The sequence below is a fragment of the Bubalus kerabau genome, chromosome 6, assembly GCF_029407905.1.
Source record: "Bubalus kerabau isolate K-KA32 ecotype Philippines breed swamp buffalo chromosome 6, PCC_UOA_SB_1v2, whole genome shotgun sequence".
Classification (NCBI taxonomy): domain Eukaryota; kingdom Metazoa; phylum Chordata; class Mammalia; order Artiodactyla; family Bovidae; genus Bubalus; species Bubalus kerabau.
In genome coordinates this window covers 94,478,449-94,498,407 of record NC_073629.1, presented here as the reverse complement: position 1 = coordinate 94,498,407, position 19,959 = coordinate 94,478,449, and the positions used below count along the sequence as shown (strand labels likewise).

Below are 19,959 nucleotides of genomic sequence, written 5' to 3'. Positions count from 1 at the left end.
TTTTCCCTCTGGGAGCAATAGCGACATCCATATCGAGTAATAACTCAGCTGCTCCGCTTCCCTGTGGTGCTTGTTACACTACCCTGAAAGGAAGAAGGATGCGATTGCTTCCCACGGGCCATGTGGATATAAGGTTCATATGACTCAGGTCAATATTGATAGTTGCAAGGAGCTGAGGACAGGCGTGTTCCCTCTTCTCCGCTGTTGGCTTCCGGTTTCCCACTGCAAGATCGCAATCCCCGGCAGAAGCAGAAAGCTGTTAGAAATCGCCATGTGGAAAGTAAGACGCTCCTAAATGCACTTAGAACAGTGCCTGGCATTTACCAGGCGTTTAGTACATACGTGCTGAATGGATTTATGGCTGAATGAGTCCGCAGAGAACAAATTCCACAGTCCCGCGGCTCAGGTCCCTCTCCAGCCCGGGACGCCACAACTCACCGGGCGCCAAAGCTTGTTGGAGCTGGGCGCAAGCCTCCTTCCAGCGTCCCCGCTTCAGGAGCTCGTGGAACTGCAGCAAATCTACCTGCCCCAGGGGGACTCTTCTTACAGCTGCCAGGCGCGAACAAATGCCGAAACTGAAGCCTCGCTAGGAATGGAAAGAAGGTGGAGAAAAGGAAATTTCGCGCCAAACGCCGTAGCCCCGCCCCCAGGGTGTCTCCATATTCCGTCAGCAGCCAGCCCTTCCGCCCCGCCCATCTAAGGAGGGGACGCACGACGTACATCCGCCAACGTGCCGAGGCCATCATTGATTAGGTCTGCGAAGCCGTTCGCCGAAGAAAGGTCCTAACTCGAAAACATTTCCGGGTTCAATATGGACGCTCGAACCGTTTAGTGAGACTTCCTCCAAACTTATCATTTCTCTCTAGTTTTTTTAACCTGGATGTGACGTCTTAAAGGATCCGACGGAAATAGAACGTCAGGCGTTCTAAAATGGCGAACCGTACGGTAAAAGATGCGCACAGCATCCACGGCACCAACCCTCAGTATCTGGTGGAGAAAATCATTCGGACGCGAATTTATGAGTCCAAATACTGGAAAGAGGAGTGCTTTGGACTTACAGGTGAGCAAGAGCGTGCTGAACACCCCCCTTCCCTGCCCCAACCCTCGTCGTCCCATGGCCCAGTTTTCCGGAGTAGTACAATAGGACTGGCCCACTGGGGGTGAGATTTAGGGAGAATTTTTCAGTCATTCAGAAGAATCTGGGCGCTTACTCTGTGCCTAGTGTTGTGTTGGGCTTTGGGAACACAGATAGATCTGATAGGACCTTATTCGGAAGGGTGTCACAGGTCGTTTCTTTGAGGCATTCCATATTTAATGAGAACTTACTGGGTTCCAGTGTTAACCCTGAAGGTCTTAAAGGAGCGTCAGTATTCCCGAAACCAAATTTATAATCTTACTACCCCCAAATCTGGATCATTTGAAATATTTTCACGTCCCAGTCCTAATATAAATATATGTTCTTAAGAGAAATCTTCCAGGTCGTCTTTGATACTTGTTTAATTCTGGCTGGTTTTGGTACCTGTGTTTCCCCCGTGAACCATGAGTTGATCTACTGTAAAACGAGCGCAGTAATACCCACATCAAAGGTCTACGGATTAAATGATTTAACCCAAGAAATGTAAGGATTAAAGGAAATAGTGTGTAAGAAGTGTTTGGTATATAGTTACAGCTTGTTGTTCATTCGCTAAGTAGTGTCAGACTCTTGTGACCCCCTGGGCCGTAGCCTGCCGGGCTACTCTCTCCTCCACTGTCTGCCAGTTTGCTCAAATTCATGTCCATTGAGTCGGTGATGCTGTGTATATTTAGCTACAGCTATATATTAATAAAAGTACTCAGAATCAGGGGTGGTAGTGGTGCTAGTTGTTACCACTGTTAATTACTCCTGTGCTGTTACTGCTCTGCCATCACCCTAGCTATGTGTCCACGGAGGCGTCATACTGTTTTTCTGAGTCGCCATTAAATTTTGGAGTCATGTAAGATTTACTTTGGGGGCCTTTTCTCATTCCAGAGGTGAAATGACTTGCCCTAGTTTACAAAACTGGTGTCTGATTTTGATGACAACATCGAAAAGTTATTATCCCCATTGTCTAGATAAACTTTAGTTAGAGTTACCTAGTTATTGAGGAATGGTTTGTTACAGTTTTTGTCCTTCTAACTCTTATTTAATCTGGCAGTTTTTCCTGTAACATGATGGTGACAAGCACAGACTCTGAAGTTAGACTTCTTGAACTAAAATCCAGGCCCTGCCACTTTCTGGCTGTGAATCTTGAGCACATCACTTAACCTTTCTTAGCCTTCATTTTCCTTAGCTGAAAACAAGGGCAATGCTAGAACTTAACCTCATGACTTGTGAAGATTAAATGAGATAATATGAAATGCTTAGCAGAGTACTTGGCATATAATAATCTTTCAGTGTATATTGGCTGCTGTTATTATTTATTACACACTTCTCCTAATATTAAGCTGTTAATTCCGGAGCACCAAATTTTGAACTAACTTTAACTCTCTGCACTTCAAACCTGTAAAAGCTTAGTCTTAATATGCTGCATTGCCACTCTGTTTTGTTTTTTAGCTGAACTTGTAGTCGATAAAGCCATGGAGTTAAGATTTGTGGGTGGTGTCTACGGTGGCAATATAAAGCCAACTCCTTTTTTGTGTTTAACCTTGAAGATGCTTCAGATTCAACCCGAGAAGGATATCATTGTAGAGTTTATAAAAAATGAAGATTTCAAGTGAGTGAAATATTTACTGGCTAATATAAATATTTTAATTTCATGATTCAGAATTTGGCTTTGGTTGAAAGAAGTGAAAACAGTGTATCTCATTTCCAAAGTCCCACTCCGGTATTTTGTTCTTGAGCCCCTTGAGTTTTTGTTTTGTCTGTTTTGATTGTATTAACCTTCTTCTTTACTTTCTGAGCCTTGGTGACTTTTCTTCCAAAAAAGTATTTCACAAAACTCACTGACATATATTAAGCAGAAGTTAGTGCCAAATATGTTGGTAGCACTGAATACTTAAGGATGAAGAAAGCAACATAAAGTGTGGTAAAGAAGAAGGAAACATTTGTGTTAATTGTAGGTTCATGTCCAGACCCTATTACCTATGAACTGTGACCTTGGAGAAGTTACTTACTTTTCTAAATTTTACTTTCTTTACCTGTAAAATGGAAACAGTATTACCAACTCAGGATAGATGTGAGGATTAAGGAAGAAAGAGCTGTAAATCTCTATCCGTGCCTGTTGCATGGTATCTGGCCCCAGAAGATAAGCTGCTCAAGGAGCTCACAGATGAGAACAGGAGACAGATGTAATAATAGATTATTATTGCCAATCTCTATTCTAAGAAATTTACATGCAATAATTTATTTAACCTCCACAACTACCCTGTAAAATTATTATCCCCATTATGTAGGGGATGAAACTTAGGCACAGAGAGATTGATTTCCCCAAGGTCAAATGCTGATAAGTGGCAAAGCTGGTTTCAGAGTCCATTTCTTTTGCCACTGTATTCTGTTTGTCATATAAGGAAATGAATTTCAAATGCCTACTGTTTATCAAAATGGAGATTTGAGTAGGTAGTTGGGGTATAGGAGAAAGGGAAAATAAAGGAATCTTACAAACATTAATAGCTAGAAAATAACTAACTTTTATTAGGTACTTACTCTGTGCTATATACCTCGCTTAGCATCTTAACATTCATTTTTTACTTAATATACCAAGCCATCAAATTAGGGACTATCATTTTACAAGGATTGAGAAAGCAAAAGTAAATTGCCTAGTGTTACAGAGTTAGTAAATAATAGAATCAAAATTTGAACCCAGATGACTGACTTTTTTCCATAATCAGCATTCTGCTCTCCAGCAAGTAGCAATCTGTGTAAATTATATTGTTAATAAATAAATCTCTACTTTCTGTTGTTAAATTCAGTATCTCATTTGATTCTTAAAATAATCCTATGAGGTAAATAGGTTGTATCTTAGTTCTACAGATGATATAATAGTCTATGAAAGTTGAGCATTATATGCCAAGTCACTGCAGCCAGTAAGTGGTAGAATGAGAACTTGAACCCAGGTTTCCATATTTTAGCTATTTTTTCTGCTGCCCTATGCTGCCTCTAAAAATGGAGCTTTCTCATCTACCAAAGATAAAAAAGAACTTGTTTATCCACTGCTGTCATGAGAAAAGCTACTGGTAAAACTCAGGAACTTTGTGGAATGGCCTGTTGTTTCACTGTGGTCTATTTGTCAGGTATGTCCGCATGCTGGGAGCACTTTACATGAGGTTGACAGGCACTGCAATTGATTGCTACAAGTACTTGGAGCCTCTATACAATGACTATCGAAAAATCAAGAGTCAGAACCGAAATGGAGGTGAGTATGGTGCTAAGTATCTAGGCCTTCATCCCTGAGCCAGTTTTTATTTCACCAGTATCTCTGGCATCACATAATCCAGATTGTTAGCGTATTCAGTCAGGTCCTCCATCTCTCGTGGGGAGTAATAATACTGCATTAGACTACTAGCTTCCTGTCAACCTCACTCAGTCTGCCCCTGTCTGCCTATCTTTCCAGCTGCATCTTATGTTAATCCCTGCTTTGCATCATGTGCTACCTCCCATAAGATCTAGCTCCCGAATGACCTTTGTTTTCCATTTATTGGACCTTCACAGTTCTTTCTACTGGCCTCTGTTATATGATACTTCACCCTGTAATACATGGACTGAGGGTGCTCATACTTATGTAGGAATCTTCCTAAAACATAAGTATATCCAGGAGGGGCAGCTCCATACCTTTTACAAAGAGACACATTTTATGGTAAAATGGGATTCAAATAATGCAATCAGAACTTTTTCTCACTTAGTGTCATAACAAAAGATTAGTAACATTGGCCTTTACCCTCTAAATATTACATTAAGGAGTACAAGGTTAAGAATTTGGTATTATTCTTCAAACTTTTGTTAGCTTACTTGTTCACTTGAATAAATACATACTAAGTGACAATGTTGCGCCGGGTACTGTACTACATACTGGAAATAATGTGATGAACAAGATGGACATGGTCCTGGCCATCATGAGATTGTTTATGACTATATTATATTAGACTAAGATAGGGTTTTTAAATCTAGTGATCATTTGGGCCAGATATTTCTTTGTTGTGGGGAGCTGTCCAGTGCATTGTAGAATGTTTAACAGCATCCCTGGCTTCAACTCACTAAAGGCCGTTAGCACCCCATAGTTGGAGAGGCAACACCCCTCGTTGAGAACCACTAAACTAAGGTAATGTTTACCATAGAAATTCTAAAAAGCTGTTGCTCCACTTACCATGTAAGATACATGATTCTTAAAAATAGCAAATCACTATCACTTGGAACTAATATAATATCTTAAGTCAGGTTGCCACATGTGCTCGGTTGCTAAGTCATGTCCAACTATGTGTGACCCCGTGGACTGTAGCCAACCAGGCTCCTCTCTCCATGGAATTTTCCAGGCAAGAATACTGGAGCGTGTTGCCATTTCCTTCTCCAGCCTAGAGATAAAACTCACGTCTCCTTCATCAGCAGCCAGATTTTTTATCGCTGAGCCACCCAGGAAGCCCCAAGTCAGTTATACATTCATTTAATAAAGTTTGCTGACCCACATAGGGGAAAAGATACATATTTTATTTTTAGGAACTTAGGTTCACAGGAGATGCTGTACTTGAGTTGTAAATTTTATTCAAAAACATTACCCTTTTGTAATTCAGGACTCATTGTGCTTCTTTTTATGCTTGTCTTTCCTGCTAATTGGGACAGCTTCATTCATCCCATTATCCCCAGTTCCTAAAAGAAGCATGGCACGTAAATGGCCTCAATAAAGGGGAGTTGACTGGTTGAAGATTGGTGGTGGTGACAAGGCAGTGAAAGCCTGTGGGTTGAGCCCAGGTTTGACAGTAATCTATTCAGTGTTAATTGCCACACTGCAGTAGCTTTATTAGTGCATGTGTAGGCAAAGGGAAGGGGCTTCCCTGGTAGCTTAGATGGTAAAGAATCCACCTGCAATGTGGGAGACTTGGGTTCTATCCCTGAGTCAGGAAGATCCCCTGGAAAAGGAAATGACAACCCAGTCCAGTGTTCCTGCCTGAAGAATCCCATGGACAGAGGAACCTGGTGGACCACAGTCCATGGGGTCAAAAGAGTCAGACACGACTGAGTGACTAACACACACACACGGAGGGAAACTGCAGAGAGTTCACACTTTCTAATCCAAATACCCTGTTAGATGTCTTACATAAAGAGTCTTAAACTTTTTTTTAACTTTTTGGCTATTTAAACTTACTTCCAAGTTACTTGAGCTTATGGTTTTTCTTTCAGAGTTTGAGCTGATGCATGTAGATGAATTTATTGATGAACTACTGCACAGCGAGAGAGTCTGTGATATCATTCTGCCCCGGCTACAGGTAAGAGATAAAGGTCATACATACACAGTACACAATAACATGTGTGTAAAGATCCCTTTATACACATACATTATAAAACACTATGGATCTCAAAATCTTTTTTTAACTGAAGTGTAGTTGATGTATAATATTATATGTTATAGGTATACAGTATTGTGATTCACAATTTTTAAAGGTAGTATTCCATTTATAGTTATTATAAAACAGTGGCTCTGTACAATATATCATTGTAGCTTATTTTATTTCGAATACTTTGTTCCTCTTAATTCCCTCCCTCTTTCCCTCTCCTCACTGGTAATCATTAGTTTGTTCTCTATATCTGTGAGTCTGCTTCTTTGTTATATTTACTAGTTTGTTCCTTTTTTGAGACTCATATAAGTGATATCATACAGTATTTGTCGTTGTCTGATTTATTTCACTTAGAATAATATCCTCCAGTCCCTTGGACTGCAAGGAGATCCAGCCAGTCTTTTCTAAAGGAGATCAGCCCTGGGTGTTCTTTGGAAGGAATGATGCTAAAGATGAAACTCCAGTACTTTGGCCACCTCATGCGAAGAGTTGACTCATTGGAAAAGACCCTGATGCTGGGAGGGATTGGGGGCAGGAGGAGAAGGAGGAGAAGGGGACAGCAGAGGATGAGATGGCTGGATGGCATCACCGACTCAATGGACGTGAGTCTGAGTGAACTCCGGGAGTTGGTGATGGACAGGGAGGCCTGGTGTGCTGCGATTCATGGGGTCGCAAAGAGTCGGACACGACTGACGACTGAACTGACTGACTGACTGACTGACTGACTGAATATCCTCCAATACTGTATAGCACAGGGAACTCTGCTCCATACCCTGTAATAACCTAAATAGGAAAAGAATTAGAAAAAGAATATTTTAATCTTTCCTCACTTAACATAGTTATTTTGGAATATATCCATGTTTTTGCATATACTAATAGTTTTTTATTTCATTTGTTGCTCGATAGGAATAATATTCAGTTGCATGGGTATATATACCACAATTTGTTTACCCAGTCATCTATTTATGCAGAATTGTGGGGTGCAAGGTCAGTGTATAAAAGTCAGTTGTGTTTCTGTACATGAGCTAGGAACAATTAAATTTGAGATTTTGTATAAAAGATACTATTTATAACAGCATCAAAAATTATAAAATAATTATGGATAATTTTGTCAAAAATGTGTAAGACTTTAACCAATATAAAACATTGCATTACTGACAGAAGTTTAAGAAGACATAATTAATGGAGATATATCATGTTCATGGTATATCTGACAATGACTTAACAATTGTTGTCATTTCTCCCAAATTAATCTATAGATTCAATTCAGTTCCAATCAAAATCCAAATAAAACTTGATAGAACTTGGCAAACTGATTCTAAAATGTATATGAATATGGAGAGGACCTAGAATATCCAAAACAGCTTTGAAAAAGAACAAGGAGGACACACGCTACCTAATGATAAGACAGTGTTGCTGTGGCATAAAGCTAGACAAGCAGATCAGCGGGACAAAGCGAAAGAGCCAGAAGTAAGTGTAAGGTACATGTTTATGGTCAGTTGGTTTTCTGCAGAGATGTTAGGGCAGTAACAATTGAAAAAGGATAATCTTTTCCACAAATGGTGCTAAAATGATTAAATACCCATATGAGACAAATGAATGTCTTCCCCTAACTCACATTATATGTAAAAATAAACTTGAAGGGGATAATAGACTCATAAAAGCCAAGAGTAGAAAACTTATGGAAAACATAGGTGAAAATCTTAGTGACCTTGTGTTTGACAAATTCCTGTAATAAAACGTGAATTATTTATTAAAAATTAATAAATTGACTTTATAAAAATTAAGAACTTGCCTTTCAAAAGATACTATTACAAAACTAAAAAGGCAAGCCACAGACTGGAAGAATACATTTGTACAACGTATACCCATAAAAGTTCTTGAATCTGTACTTTATAAACAACTCTTGAACTTACTAAAAAGAAGGCAACCCAGTGGGAAAATGAACAAAAAATTCTAACAGATCTTTTACCAAAGAAAATATATAGTTGACCAGTAGCACATAAAAAGGTGTTCTATATCATGAATCATTCAGTTCAGTTCAGTCGTTCAGTCATGTCCGACTCTTTGCAACCCCATGAATCGCAGCAGGCCAGGCCTCCCTGTCCATCACCAACTCCCAGAGTTTACCCAAACTCAAGTCCATCAAGTCGGTGATGCCATCCAGCCATCTCATTCTCTGTTGTCCCCTTCTCCTCCTGCCCCCAATCCCTCCCAGCATCAGGGTCTTTTCCAGTGGGTCAACTCTTTGCATGAGGTGGCCAAAGTACTGGAGTTTCAGCTTCAGCATCAGCCCTTCCAATGAACACCCAGGACTGATGTCCTTTAGAATGGACTGGTTGGGTCTCCTTGCAGTCCAAGGGACTCTCAAGAGTCTTCTCCAATACCACAGTTCAAAAGCATCAATTCTTCAGCGCTCAGCTTTCTTCACAGTCCAACTCTCACATCCATACATGACCACTGGAAAAACCATAGACTTGACATAGCCTTGACTAGACATTAATCATTAGGGAAATGCAAATTAAAAGCATAGAAATATGTACTACATACCTAGTAAAATGTGTAAAATAAGACTGATTGTATCAAGTGTTAGTATGGATGTGGAGGAACTAGAAGTCTCCAAAGCCTATTGGTGACAATGTAAACTGGAACAACCAAACTTGGAAAAGTTTGGCAGTTTCTAAACCATTCAATCCAGCTATTCCATTTCCAGGAATTTACTCAGGAAATGAAAGCATATGTCCACACAAAGACTTAAGCACAGATAATCTTAACAGTTTTGTTTGTAATGGCCAGAAACTGGAAGCAACCAAATGTCCATCAAGTGAATGATGTGGCCATACAGTGATACTGCTACTACTGCTAAGTCACTTCAGTCGTGTCCGACTCTGTGCGACCCCATAGACGGCAGCCCACCAGGCTCCCCCGTCCCTGGGATTCTCCAGGCAAGAACACTGGAGTGAGTTGCCATTTCCTTCTCCAACGCATGAAAGTGAAAAGTGACAGTGAAGTCGCTCAGTTGTATCTGACTCTACTCAGCAGCAAAAATGAACTGTTGATAAATAGCAGTAGCATGGATGAATCGTAAAATAATTGTGCTGAGTGAATAAAGACACAAAATTGTATGTACTGTGTAATTCCTTTCTAATGTAAACTATAGTGACAATAAAGAACAGTGGTTGCCTAGCTGTAGAGTAAGGGATTGGGGAGGAGAGGGAATGAGAAATCCGAAAGGAGCACAGGAAAACTATTGGGTGGGGCGGCTCTATCCGTTATACTGATGTATTGACTTACATTTGTATACAACACAATACTCATCAAATTGTATAACTATAAAAATTAGTTTATTGTGTATCACTTATACCTCAGTGAAGTTGTAAAATGTATTGCAAAAATCATTGGAATACCTGTAGACTAAGAGTCTTTGACTCTCAGATTCTGATATTCTGTGTAAAATTGGTAGCATTGATGAAAGGGTCCCACAGACAGTGTTTAAGATGGGGCATGGGAACAGATTCTTCAGAGTTTTAAGCAACCACAGAAACCCAAATTGGGAAGACCCAGAACTTAAGATCTCCTTTTTGATGCTGCTGTAGCTCAGTACTTCTGAAGCAGTTTGCTGTATCCCACCTTGCCTTGCTAGATAAAAGCCAAGAAGGAATAATTTAAAGATCAAAAGTCAACATAGTATTTTTGCTGTTCAGTTGCTAAGTAGTGTCCGAATCTGCAACCCCAAGAACTGCAGCACGCCAGGCTTCCCTGTCTTTCAGTATATCTCAGAGTTTGCTCAAACTCATGTCCATTGAGTCAGTGATGCTATCCAAGCATCTTATCCTGTGTTGCCCCCTTCTCCTCCTGTCCTCAGTCTTTCCCAGCATCGGTCTTTTTCAGTGAGTGGGATGTTTGTATCAGGTGGCCAAAGTATTAGAGCTTCAACTTCAGAGTCAGTCCTTCCACTGAATATTCAGGGTCAATTTCCTTTAGGATTAACTGGTTTGATCTCCTTGCAGTTCAAGGAACTCTTAAGAGTCTTCTCCAACACCCCTATTCAAAAGCCTCACTTCTTCGGAGATCAGCCTTCTTTATGGTCCAACTCTCATATCTGTACATGGCTACAGGAAAAACCATAGCTTTGACTACATGGACCTCTGTCAGCAAAGTGATATCTTTACTTTTTAATCCACTGTCTGGGTTTGTCATAGCTTTTCTTCCAAGGAGCAAGGATTTTTAATTTCATGGCTGCAGTCAACTATCTGCAGTGATTTTGGAGCCCAGGAAAATAAAATTTGCCACTGTTACCATTTTTTCCCTGTTAGCCTTGAAGTGATGGGACCAGATGCCATGATCTTTGTTTTTTGAATGTTGAGTTTTATGCCAGATTTTTCACTCCTTTTTTCACCCTCATCAAGAGACTCTCTAGTTCCTCTTCGCTTTCTGCCTTTATTTAGAGGGGTATCACCTGTATATCTGAGGTTTTTGATATTTCTCCTGGCAATTTTGATTCCAGCTTGTGATTCGTCCAGCCTAGCATTTTGGATGACGTACTCTGCATAGAAACTAAATAAGCAGGATGATGCTGTACAGCCTTGATGTACTCCTTTCCCAATTTTGAACCAGTCCATTGTTCCATGTCCAGTTCTAACTTGTTTCTTGACCTGAATACAGGTTTCTCAGGAGGCAGGTCAGGTGGTCTGGTATTCTCATTAAGAACTTTTCGACAGTTTGTTGTGATCCACATACTCAAAGGCTTTCACATAGTCAGTGAAGAAGTAGTAGTTGTTTTTCTGGAATTCCCTTGCTTTTTCTATGATCCAGTGTATGTTGGCAATTTGATCTCTGGTTCCTCTGCCTTTTCTAAATCCAGTTTGTGCATCTGAAATTTCTTGGTTCACATACTGTTGGACCTAATTTGAAGAATTTTGAGCATTACCATGCTAGCATGTGAGATGAGTGCAGTTGTGCAGTAATGTAAATTCTTTGGCATTGCCCTTCTTTGGGACCGAAATGAAAACTTCAGTCCTGTGGCTGTTGCTGAGTTTTCCAGATTTGCTGGCATAATGAGTGCAGCACTAATAGCATTATCTTTTAGGATTTGAAATGACTGAGCTGGAATTCCATCACCTCCCCTAGCTTTGTAGTAATGGTTCCTAAGGCCCACTTAACTTCAGACTCCAGAATGTCTGGCTCTAGATGAGTGACCACACCATTTTGGTTATCCAGGTCATTAGACCTTTTTTCTTTAGTTCTTCAGTGTGTTCTTGCCCCCTCTTCTTGATCTCTTCTGCTTGTGTTAGGTCATTGCCATTTCTGTTCTTCATCATGCCCATCTTTCCGTGAAATGTTCCCTTGGTATCTCCAGTTTCCTTGAAGAGATCTCTAGTCTTTCATTCTTCTGTTTTCCTCTGTTTCTTTGCCAAGCTTTTCTTACCTCACTATTCTGGAATTCTGCATTCAAATGGATGTATCTTTCTCTTTCTCCTTTGCCTTTTGCTTTTCTTTTCTCAGCTGTTTGTAAAGCCTCCTCAGACAACCATTTTGCCTTCTTGCATTTCTTTTTATCTGGGATGGTTTTGGTCATCACCTCCTATACAGTATTATGAACCTCTGTCCATAGTTCTTCAGGCACTCTGTCTACCAAATCGAATCCCTTGAATCTATTTGTCACTTCCACTGTATAAATGTAAGAGATTTGATTTAGGTCATACCTGAATGGTCTAGTGGTTTTTCCTACTTTCTTCAATCTGAGCCTGAATTTTGCAATAAGGAGCTCATGATCTGAGCCAGTCAGTTCCAGGTCTTGTTTTTGTCAGTCTGATTTCAGTATTGGCCATCTGGTGATGTCCACGTGTAGGGTCATGTCTTGTATTTTTGGAAGAAGGTGCTTGCTATGACCAGTGTTTTCTTGGCAAAATTCTTGTTAGCCTTTGCCCTGTTTCATTTTGTACTCCGAGGACAAATTGCCTGTTCAGACAAGGTAAATACATAAGAGACAAAGCAGAGATTAGTAGTTACCAGGGGATTCAGGGAAGGGAAATGAGGATTACTTAATAAGTATGGCATGTTTTTCTGGTGTAATGAGGAGGTTTTTAAACTAGGGAGAGGTGGTGATGGAAGAATTTTAGACTTTAAAATTGCTGATTGTGTACATTGTGAATTTCACCTCAATAAAAAACAGATCAAAGGGACCTGAAAAACATCAATGTGGAGTACAGAATGGATTGTAAATATGATAAATGGGTAAGGTAAACTTTCTTGAGGCAGCAAAGCAGATGGATGAAGATAGTTGGTAGTGCTCACAGATAAGTGCAATGAACCACTCTTCCTCCAGAGTGACTCAGTTACAGAAAATCATAGAAAATAATTCTGAAAATTATTTCTCCTATTCCATATTGATTATTATAGACTGTAGTGAAAAGGATGACATTTCAAATCTGAACAGGTCCAGTTCTCACACTTTTTATCCTTAGCTGTGATTATTAAGTTTAGAAATACTGTAAAAAATGATATACTCTGAACTACAGTCATGTTGTGACTAAGGGTTCTAAAGTCCAGTCATCTCTGAGCAAGGGTATTGATGCAAATGGGGTAGTCTGCTGGAGTCCAGAAGGAAAGACCGCAAAGCAGACCCCACTGAGGAGAGGAAAGTTGAAATATGACTGATACATGTTACCATATCACTGAGAGGTGTGTTCTGGTGTGGGCCTCTATGTGCTGGATGAAGAGACCCTTAAGACTACCTTTAGCTTTGATTTGTTTCTTTTAAGCAATCCATAGGGCATAGCTTCTCACGTGCCCTGGCATTGGCAGGGAGCTGCTCTGGAATGAATTCTAATTTTATCAAACACAAATACTGTAAGTTAATACATTGACGTTGATCACTTCCAAGTCTGGTGAGCTTCAGGGATTCTGGATGCCCTGTCTGATGCAGTCCTAGATCCCAGACTGTGGTGATCTTTTCCAAGGAACCCTCTTTCAAGGGATTCACGTCACTGAATGGCATCTTTATTTCATTTCTCCTAACCTTTATAGAATTTTGTTAGGGATGAATGAGAGCAAAATAAGAGTACAAATGGTACTATTTATTTTAGGGCTATCCAGTGATCTGTATGTCCTTGGCGTGCACACACACACAAACAAAAACAAAACCATAAGGGTCTTATGACCCAGCCAGTCCTTTTGTCTGTTTTGAACTCACCTTTGCCTTTCAGGTCCTTAGTCACTTAGGATTGCTAAGTCACATCTTAGAAGAAAATGAAACTAGGAGGTGGTTTGTTTATATCCTGAGCCTTGTTCAGAATGCATGACAGCTCCCCAAATCCTGGGTCTAATAGAGAATTGGTGCTACTCAAGAGCAGGAGGACCCAGACCCCCACAGTGGACGGAGTCTTAGTGAATCTCTTAGTGGATTCTGGTCTGAGCTGCTCCTGGCAAACTCCCAGCCAACATTGTCTTGAACTATTGACCCTTGTGTGTGAAGCCCATAATTTCTATTCAAGGCTACAGCTATACTGATTGATACTCTAGTGACCTTGGAGTATAAGGTCACAGGGAATAGAGGCAATAGAAAAGTGATATTCTCTTCATCTTTGTATTTATCTCTTTACAGGGAAACTTAAAAATATATATAGATCCTAGGTATGTGAAAGTCTCTAAGAATATCTGTGTCTAGGATGTCTTTGAAATGAAATTGCCTCGGCTATTGTGCCATAGGTTTTCTGTCACTTCCAGAAGCCCAGTATTGGAGCTTCAGGACATAGAGGAGATAGAAGGGCCCTCTCTAACTTTCGTTGTTTTCTCTGTAGAAACGCTACGTGCTAGAGGAAGCTGAACAGCTGGAGCCTCGGGTTAGTGCTCTAGAAGAAGACATGGATGACGTGGAGTCCAGTGAAGAGGAGGAAGAAGAGGATGAGAAGGTCAGGCACCTGGGAGCTTAAGGGTTGAAGGAGGGAGAATTACAGGGAATGGGAATTTTTCTTTGTTTTCAAACTTTATTTAGTTTTAACCAAAAAAGAAAAGCCCCAAAATACAGTATTTCATCATTGAGAGTATGGGTCCTAGAGTTAAATGGACTTGATCCGTATCTCAGCTCTCCTGTTTACTAGTGGCCTTATGTTATGTAAATTATATAATCTCCATTTTCTCTTCTATAAAGCAAGGATTATGATACCTTTCTTTTAGGACTTTTATGAGTATTAAATGAAATTACATACATAAAGCCCTTAGCTTTGGGACATTATAATTGCATAATAAGTGGTAGCTATTAAACACTTGGGACAAAAATAATACTGTTCATAATTGAATGCATACTAAGAAGTAAACCTAGTTTAGGGAAATAAAAACCACCTACTGCATAGTCATGTTCTTCCACTATTTGTTAAAATGCTGAAAACTTGAAAACAAGCAAGTTGTCAGGGAGCAGTCAGGTAAACTATTGTTAACAATTCAACAGAGTATTAGGCCACCATTAGAAGTATTATGAAAAATAACAAGTGAACTTCCTTGGAGGTCCAGTGGGTAAGACTCCTGCTGTGGGGTGGGGTGGTGTGGAGAACTAAGTTCTAACTTAGTTCTCCCTGGTAGGAGAACTAAGATCCTGCATGCCACTTGGTGGAGCCAGAAAAAAATGTATGTGATAACATGGAAATGATTACAGTAAGCTTTTTTTTTTTTTTAAGATCTGAAACATTTGTGATTAAAATTATATGTGTAGAAAAAGCTAGGGGGAAATATAAGAAATTCTGGCCTGTGGATACTAAGGTAGTACAGATGAAAGTATAGCTCTGAGCTTAGTAGGCTCCATATAAGTGTTAAGGGAAGCACAGTCATTCATTAATGGAAAGCCAGGCACGGCTGAGGGGCTTTTCTGTGGTGAGTGAACCAAAAACATGCCTTCTTTTTTTTTTTTTAATGGAAAATTTAATCACATACCAAAATGGAGAGAATAAACCTCCATTTACCCATCACCTAGCTTCAACAGTGATCAGCTCAGCTATTTTGTTTCCTCCACATCTACTCAGTTGTCCTCCACCAGTTATCTCAAAGCAGATCACGGCCATCATATATCTCGTATTTCATTTGTCTATTTTATTTTCTGTTAACTAGTTCTTGAGTCTTTAATTGGATTTGGGGTTTTTGGAGTGAAGCAACACTACGTCATAGGTATAGTGTACTTCCTCCAGGATGAATAGTCTGCTCTCTTTTTGTAATATTAGGATCCACTGAAGATCTCTGCATAGATCCATTAAGGTTGTAAAATAATATTTTTAAAAAAACGTCCCAAATCAACACTTAGTTTTTTTTATAAAGTTTATATAAGAAAAGTAAGATAAGTTATTTCCCTTTGTCATGTTTTAAAATCATGAGTTGATTTTATAGTATTCTCCTAAGAAGGTTTGCCCTTGGTAACATTTGAATTTATCAATTTAAATATATTTGGTGTCTGGACCATTATTGTCCTTGTTGGTGCTGGATTGCCCTCCATCTGGCCAGTGGGGGCCCCTCAACTTCACTGTTTGATGCAGTCATAGTAGTTTCAGCCCCTTGCTGTCTGATACAATGACATGTTCTCGTTATGTCTTGTTAGATTGTAGCCTGGACCTAAAAGTTGCCGTTTTTCCAAGAAGCTCTTAGTTCCATTAATTGAGATATGTTATTCAGAGACCACAGTCTGGGCTCATTGCTACATGGTGTTTCTAGGACTTTACAGTTGATAAAGCTAAAGGAAAAAGAAATTGTAAGCTTAAAATACAATATATTTAACCTCATCAGTCTTACATTTCTTCTTTCACATTGGAAATCCAACTTCTTAGGAGATAAGCATACTTACCTCTCTTACATAGTTCCAGAATAATGGTACCAGCACAAGAACAGTTAGCGGGATTATTAGATTTTGATTTTTTTATTTGGTAATGTGTTTTCTTGTCCTTAGTGTTATCCCATATATATTCAGATTACTGTGTTTTAAAGTCAGTTAGAGGTGGAATTTCGGATGGGATGGGGAGGAGGGTATAAGCCATGTTCCTAGTTGGCTCTCTGTAAGCCTGTGCTCATCACTGACCCAGGCCCTCTCTTTTCCAGTTGGAAAGAGTGCCATCACCTGATCATCGCCGGAGAAGCTACCGAGACTTGGACAAACCCCGTCGCTCTCCCACACTACGCTATCGGAGGAGTAGGAGTCGGTCTCCCAGAAGGTAAGGCCTTAGGCATTGGCATATTCCAGGGATACTTTAAGCACTGGAGTGTAGAAGTTTGGACTTCATGGAAGGAAAATGCTAGCCTATGGAGAATGTGTGCTCACCAATGTATTAATTGCTACAAAAACACCACCCACAAAACCTCAGTGGCAAACATTTATTTAATTCACAGGTCTGTGGCCAGTGATTTAATCGGGGCCTAGGCAGTTCTTTGAGTATAAGCTATGGTCACTCACTTGTTTTGCAATATTCTCTGTTGGCTAGTGTAGCTGGCCTTAGCTAGGATGACTGGAGCAGTTCATCTCTGTGTGTGTCACATTCTAGGCTAGGTTAGGCCTGTTCCCATGGCAGTGGCAGAGTACAAGACTGAACAAGCCCAACCATGAAGTAATCTTTCTAGCATCTGCATCACATGTACAAACACCCCTTTGACCAAAGCAAGTCACATGGCCAATCTTAAAGTTAAATGACAAAGACATGGATAACAGAGTTGGGTTAAGAATTGGGGCAATTTTTGCAATTTTCGGTGTCCAGGGCACCTACTAAGGTTCTTTTTTCTCTTTTTTGTTTCCGTATAGGCGGAGTCGGTCTCCCAAAAGGAGGAGGTAAGCCTTTAGTGACTTGTGATGAAGGATAGAGATTTGGGGAGGGGGTATGTTGTTGTTGTGTTTATATTGTCAGGACAGATATGGGAGTCTGACCAGTCATTTCCACAGCCCCTCCCCTCGCAGAGAACGGCATCGGAGCAAGAGTCCAAGACGTCATCGCAGCAGGTCCCGAGATAGACGGCACAGATCCCGCTCCAAGTCCCCAGGTATAGCATTGGGGCCTTTTGCTTGCTGTTGGTTGTCTTAATAAAGAAATGTAATAGGAGCAGTTAGCCTCCTACAATACAGGAATATCTTACTCTATTACTGCCTAGAAAAGGAAGTGGACATAGAATATGAAAATTAGAGTTCACATTTTAACTGTCATTTATCAGCTTTGTTGATAGGATGGTGAGCTTCAGTTTTTGTCTGAAATTATAGGAGTAAGACATGACAAAGTGGTGGTAAATACCCAGTGTGGTGTTAGTTAAATTTAGCCATAAAGCCCTGTAAGTGGGTTCAGTTCTTCACTACCAACAAGGTGTCCCTATCACAAGCCAAAAATGAACTAGGGGAAATAGCAGAGAGTGTGAGGGTAGAAACTGGTACACTGAATAGCCTTTTTTCTTCTCCAGGTCATCACCGTAGTCACAGACACAGGAGCCACTCAAAATCTCCTGAAAGGTATGGATTAACTTCTATTTTGACTTAAGAATTTAAGTCTTTATTCACAAATTAAAGTCCCAGTTACAAGTCAATTGGACCTTGTGTTAATGGAAATATAATTTCCATCAATACAATTTAGGAATTCTCCTTAATTATAGGAAGAAGTGGTCTCTTGACCTGAAAATTACTAGAATTATATATATATGTAGTTATTTTTCCTGTAGAATTGCGGCTTTGGATAAAGGCATGAGCCTTAATCTCAGGAGCCCTGGGATTCTGTCCCAGCTTTTAAGATTTTTTAAAACATATTTACTTCTGGCCACACTGGGCTTCTTTGCTCCTGGGCCCTGTCTAGTTGTGGCGAGCGAGGCCACTCTCCAGCCACGGTGTGTAGGCCTCTCACTGCAGTGACCCCTCCTATTGCAGAGCACAGGCGCTAGGGCTCATGGGCTTAGAAGCTGCAGTACACAGGCATAGCTGCCCCACAGCATGTGGGATCCTCCTGGACCAAGATTGAACCTGTGTCCCCTGCAGTGGCAGGCAGATTCCTAACCACAGGACCACTAGGGAAGTCCCAGTCCCAATTTTTAATACTTAGCAGTTGAGTGACACTGGATAAGTCATTTTCATTTGGTAAGCTTCCATTAGATACCTCTAAAAACTGTACACTGTTGGAAGCACTCGATCTTTCAGAGGTCAATTCTTCAATGGTAAATTTTGGAGAGTAATGCCTAACTCAGTGTTGCTCTTAAACATAAAAACACCAAGTACATTTAATGAATATTGACTCTTTGCCCCCATCAGTGTTAGTATGTATCAGTCTTTCTCAAAAATCCTTACTCAGCTCCTAAAACAGCTGGTAAATTTAATGATTTGTATGTGTCACCATTTCAGGTCTAAGAAAAGCCACAAGAAGAGCCGGAGAGGGAATGAGTAATGGACTCAGATTGGTTTTAATACAAGTGGCCTTCTGTGGAGATGAAGGCATCTGTCTACATAGAAGAAAGATCTACTCAGTCCCAGGCAGCTATGAGAGTATTTTAGATTTTTTTTAAACCAAGTTCTCACTTTTTTTTTTTTTTAACATGAAAGAGGTGCTGAGTTTTGTATCTCTTTATGAATTGTATGTAATCCACACATTTGAAAGATAATGCTTCCTGAACCGAGAGCTGCTTTTGGCCTCTTTGTACAATCAACCTTGTCTGTACTGAAATTTATGAGGGTAGAATGGAGTCAAATAGAGTGTATGAAACAAGGGGAGAATGTGGCCACATTGTTATTTTTGTTATTAAATTTGACACACCCATTTCCTGTTTTTCTCTGGTTTTAGTTTTGGTTTACACTGAGATTAGAACTGTTTGAAGAATTCTGAGATACTTGCTACTGCTTGCTGTTCCCTTAAAAAAACCAAGTTGGTAAAATATATTAGCTCCAGGTTTTACTTCCAGCAGCAGCAAATGGTAATAAACATGAAAACTGACCTGTTATCAGCAGCTTTATAAGAATGAATTCAGTTGTAAGGCTTTTTCTGGATTATTTAATCCAGTTGCATTAAACGTTCAACAAACAGTAAAACTTGACACCTATTACATAGCATTATTGTATAGTGTTTCTTCTTCCCTACAGCCTTGAATTCCAAATTAAGGTGCTCAGCACCTTTATGCTGTGAGCATCGATACTATCAAGACTAGGCAGTAGCAGTAGGGCAACCAGGGTGAAAACGTTCAATGGAGAGAAAAATACCTAATGCCACTCAGGGTTTTAACCTGAGTTACTAGACAACAGCCCCATTCACAAAACCAGAAAATACAGCAGGAAGAGACCAGGTTTTAGAGGGGCAGGTAGTGAGAATTGTGGTAGTAGGGAGCAAAGATTGCATTCAGCTTAACTTGAAGTTTACTTTGAGACAGCTATGGTATATCTAGATAAAGCCCAGACATTATAAATAAGAACCGGAGTTGAGCTAGTGATCTAACCCTGAATTGACAATGTTTAGGTAATTGTAGAAGGTG

General features: G+C 40.1%; 2 protein-coding genes across 3 annotated transcripts in view; one reads left to right on the top strand and one right to left on the bottom strand.

Moving 5' to 3' along the window:
• Positions 1 to 849, bottom strand: part of ORC1 (origin recognition complex subunit 1) — a 37,829-nt gene extending 36,980 nt beyond the window's left edge. The window contains exons 1-2 of one of the 2 annotated variants that reach the window (XM_055585893.1): positions 721 to 849; positions 439 to 586 (exon numbers count right to left, since the gene is read on the bottom strand). Coding sequence is in view for 1 of the 2 variants with exons in the window: in XM_055585892.1 (XP_055441867.1) it covers positions 439 to 746 (308 nt within the window). In the remaining variant the exon portion in view is untranslated. Of the gene's footprint in view, positions 1 to 438 lie in introns of both variants that reach the window. The other variant, XM_055585892.1, reaches the window with a different exon arrangement.
• On the top strand, positions 784 to 19,253 carry PRPF38A (pre-mRNA processing factor 38A). Its single transcript, XM_055585894.1, has 10 exons — positions 784 to 1,060; positions 2,573 to 2,732; positions 4,249 to 4,370; positions 6,347 to 6,432; positions 14,304 to 14,414; positions 16,579 to 16,691; positions 17,273 to 17,299; positions 17,411 to 17,508; positions 17,917 to 17,965; positions 18,842 to 19,253. Exons 1-10 carry the CDS (start codon positions 931 to 933, stop codon positions 18,882 to 18,884), a joined length of 939 nt encoding a protein of 312 aa, XP_055441869.1. The 5' UTR covers positions 784 to 930; the 3' UTR covers positions 18,885 to 19,253.
• Positions 19,254 to 19,959: the final 706 nt, after the last annotated feature.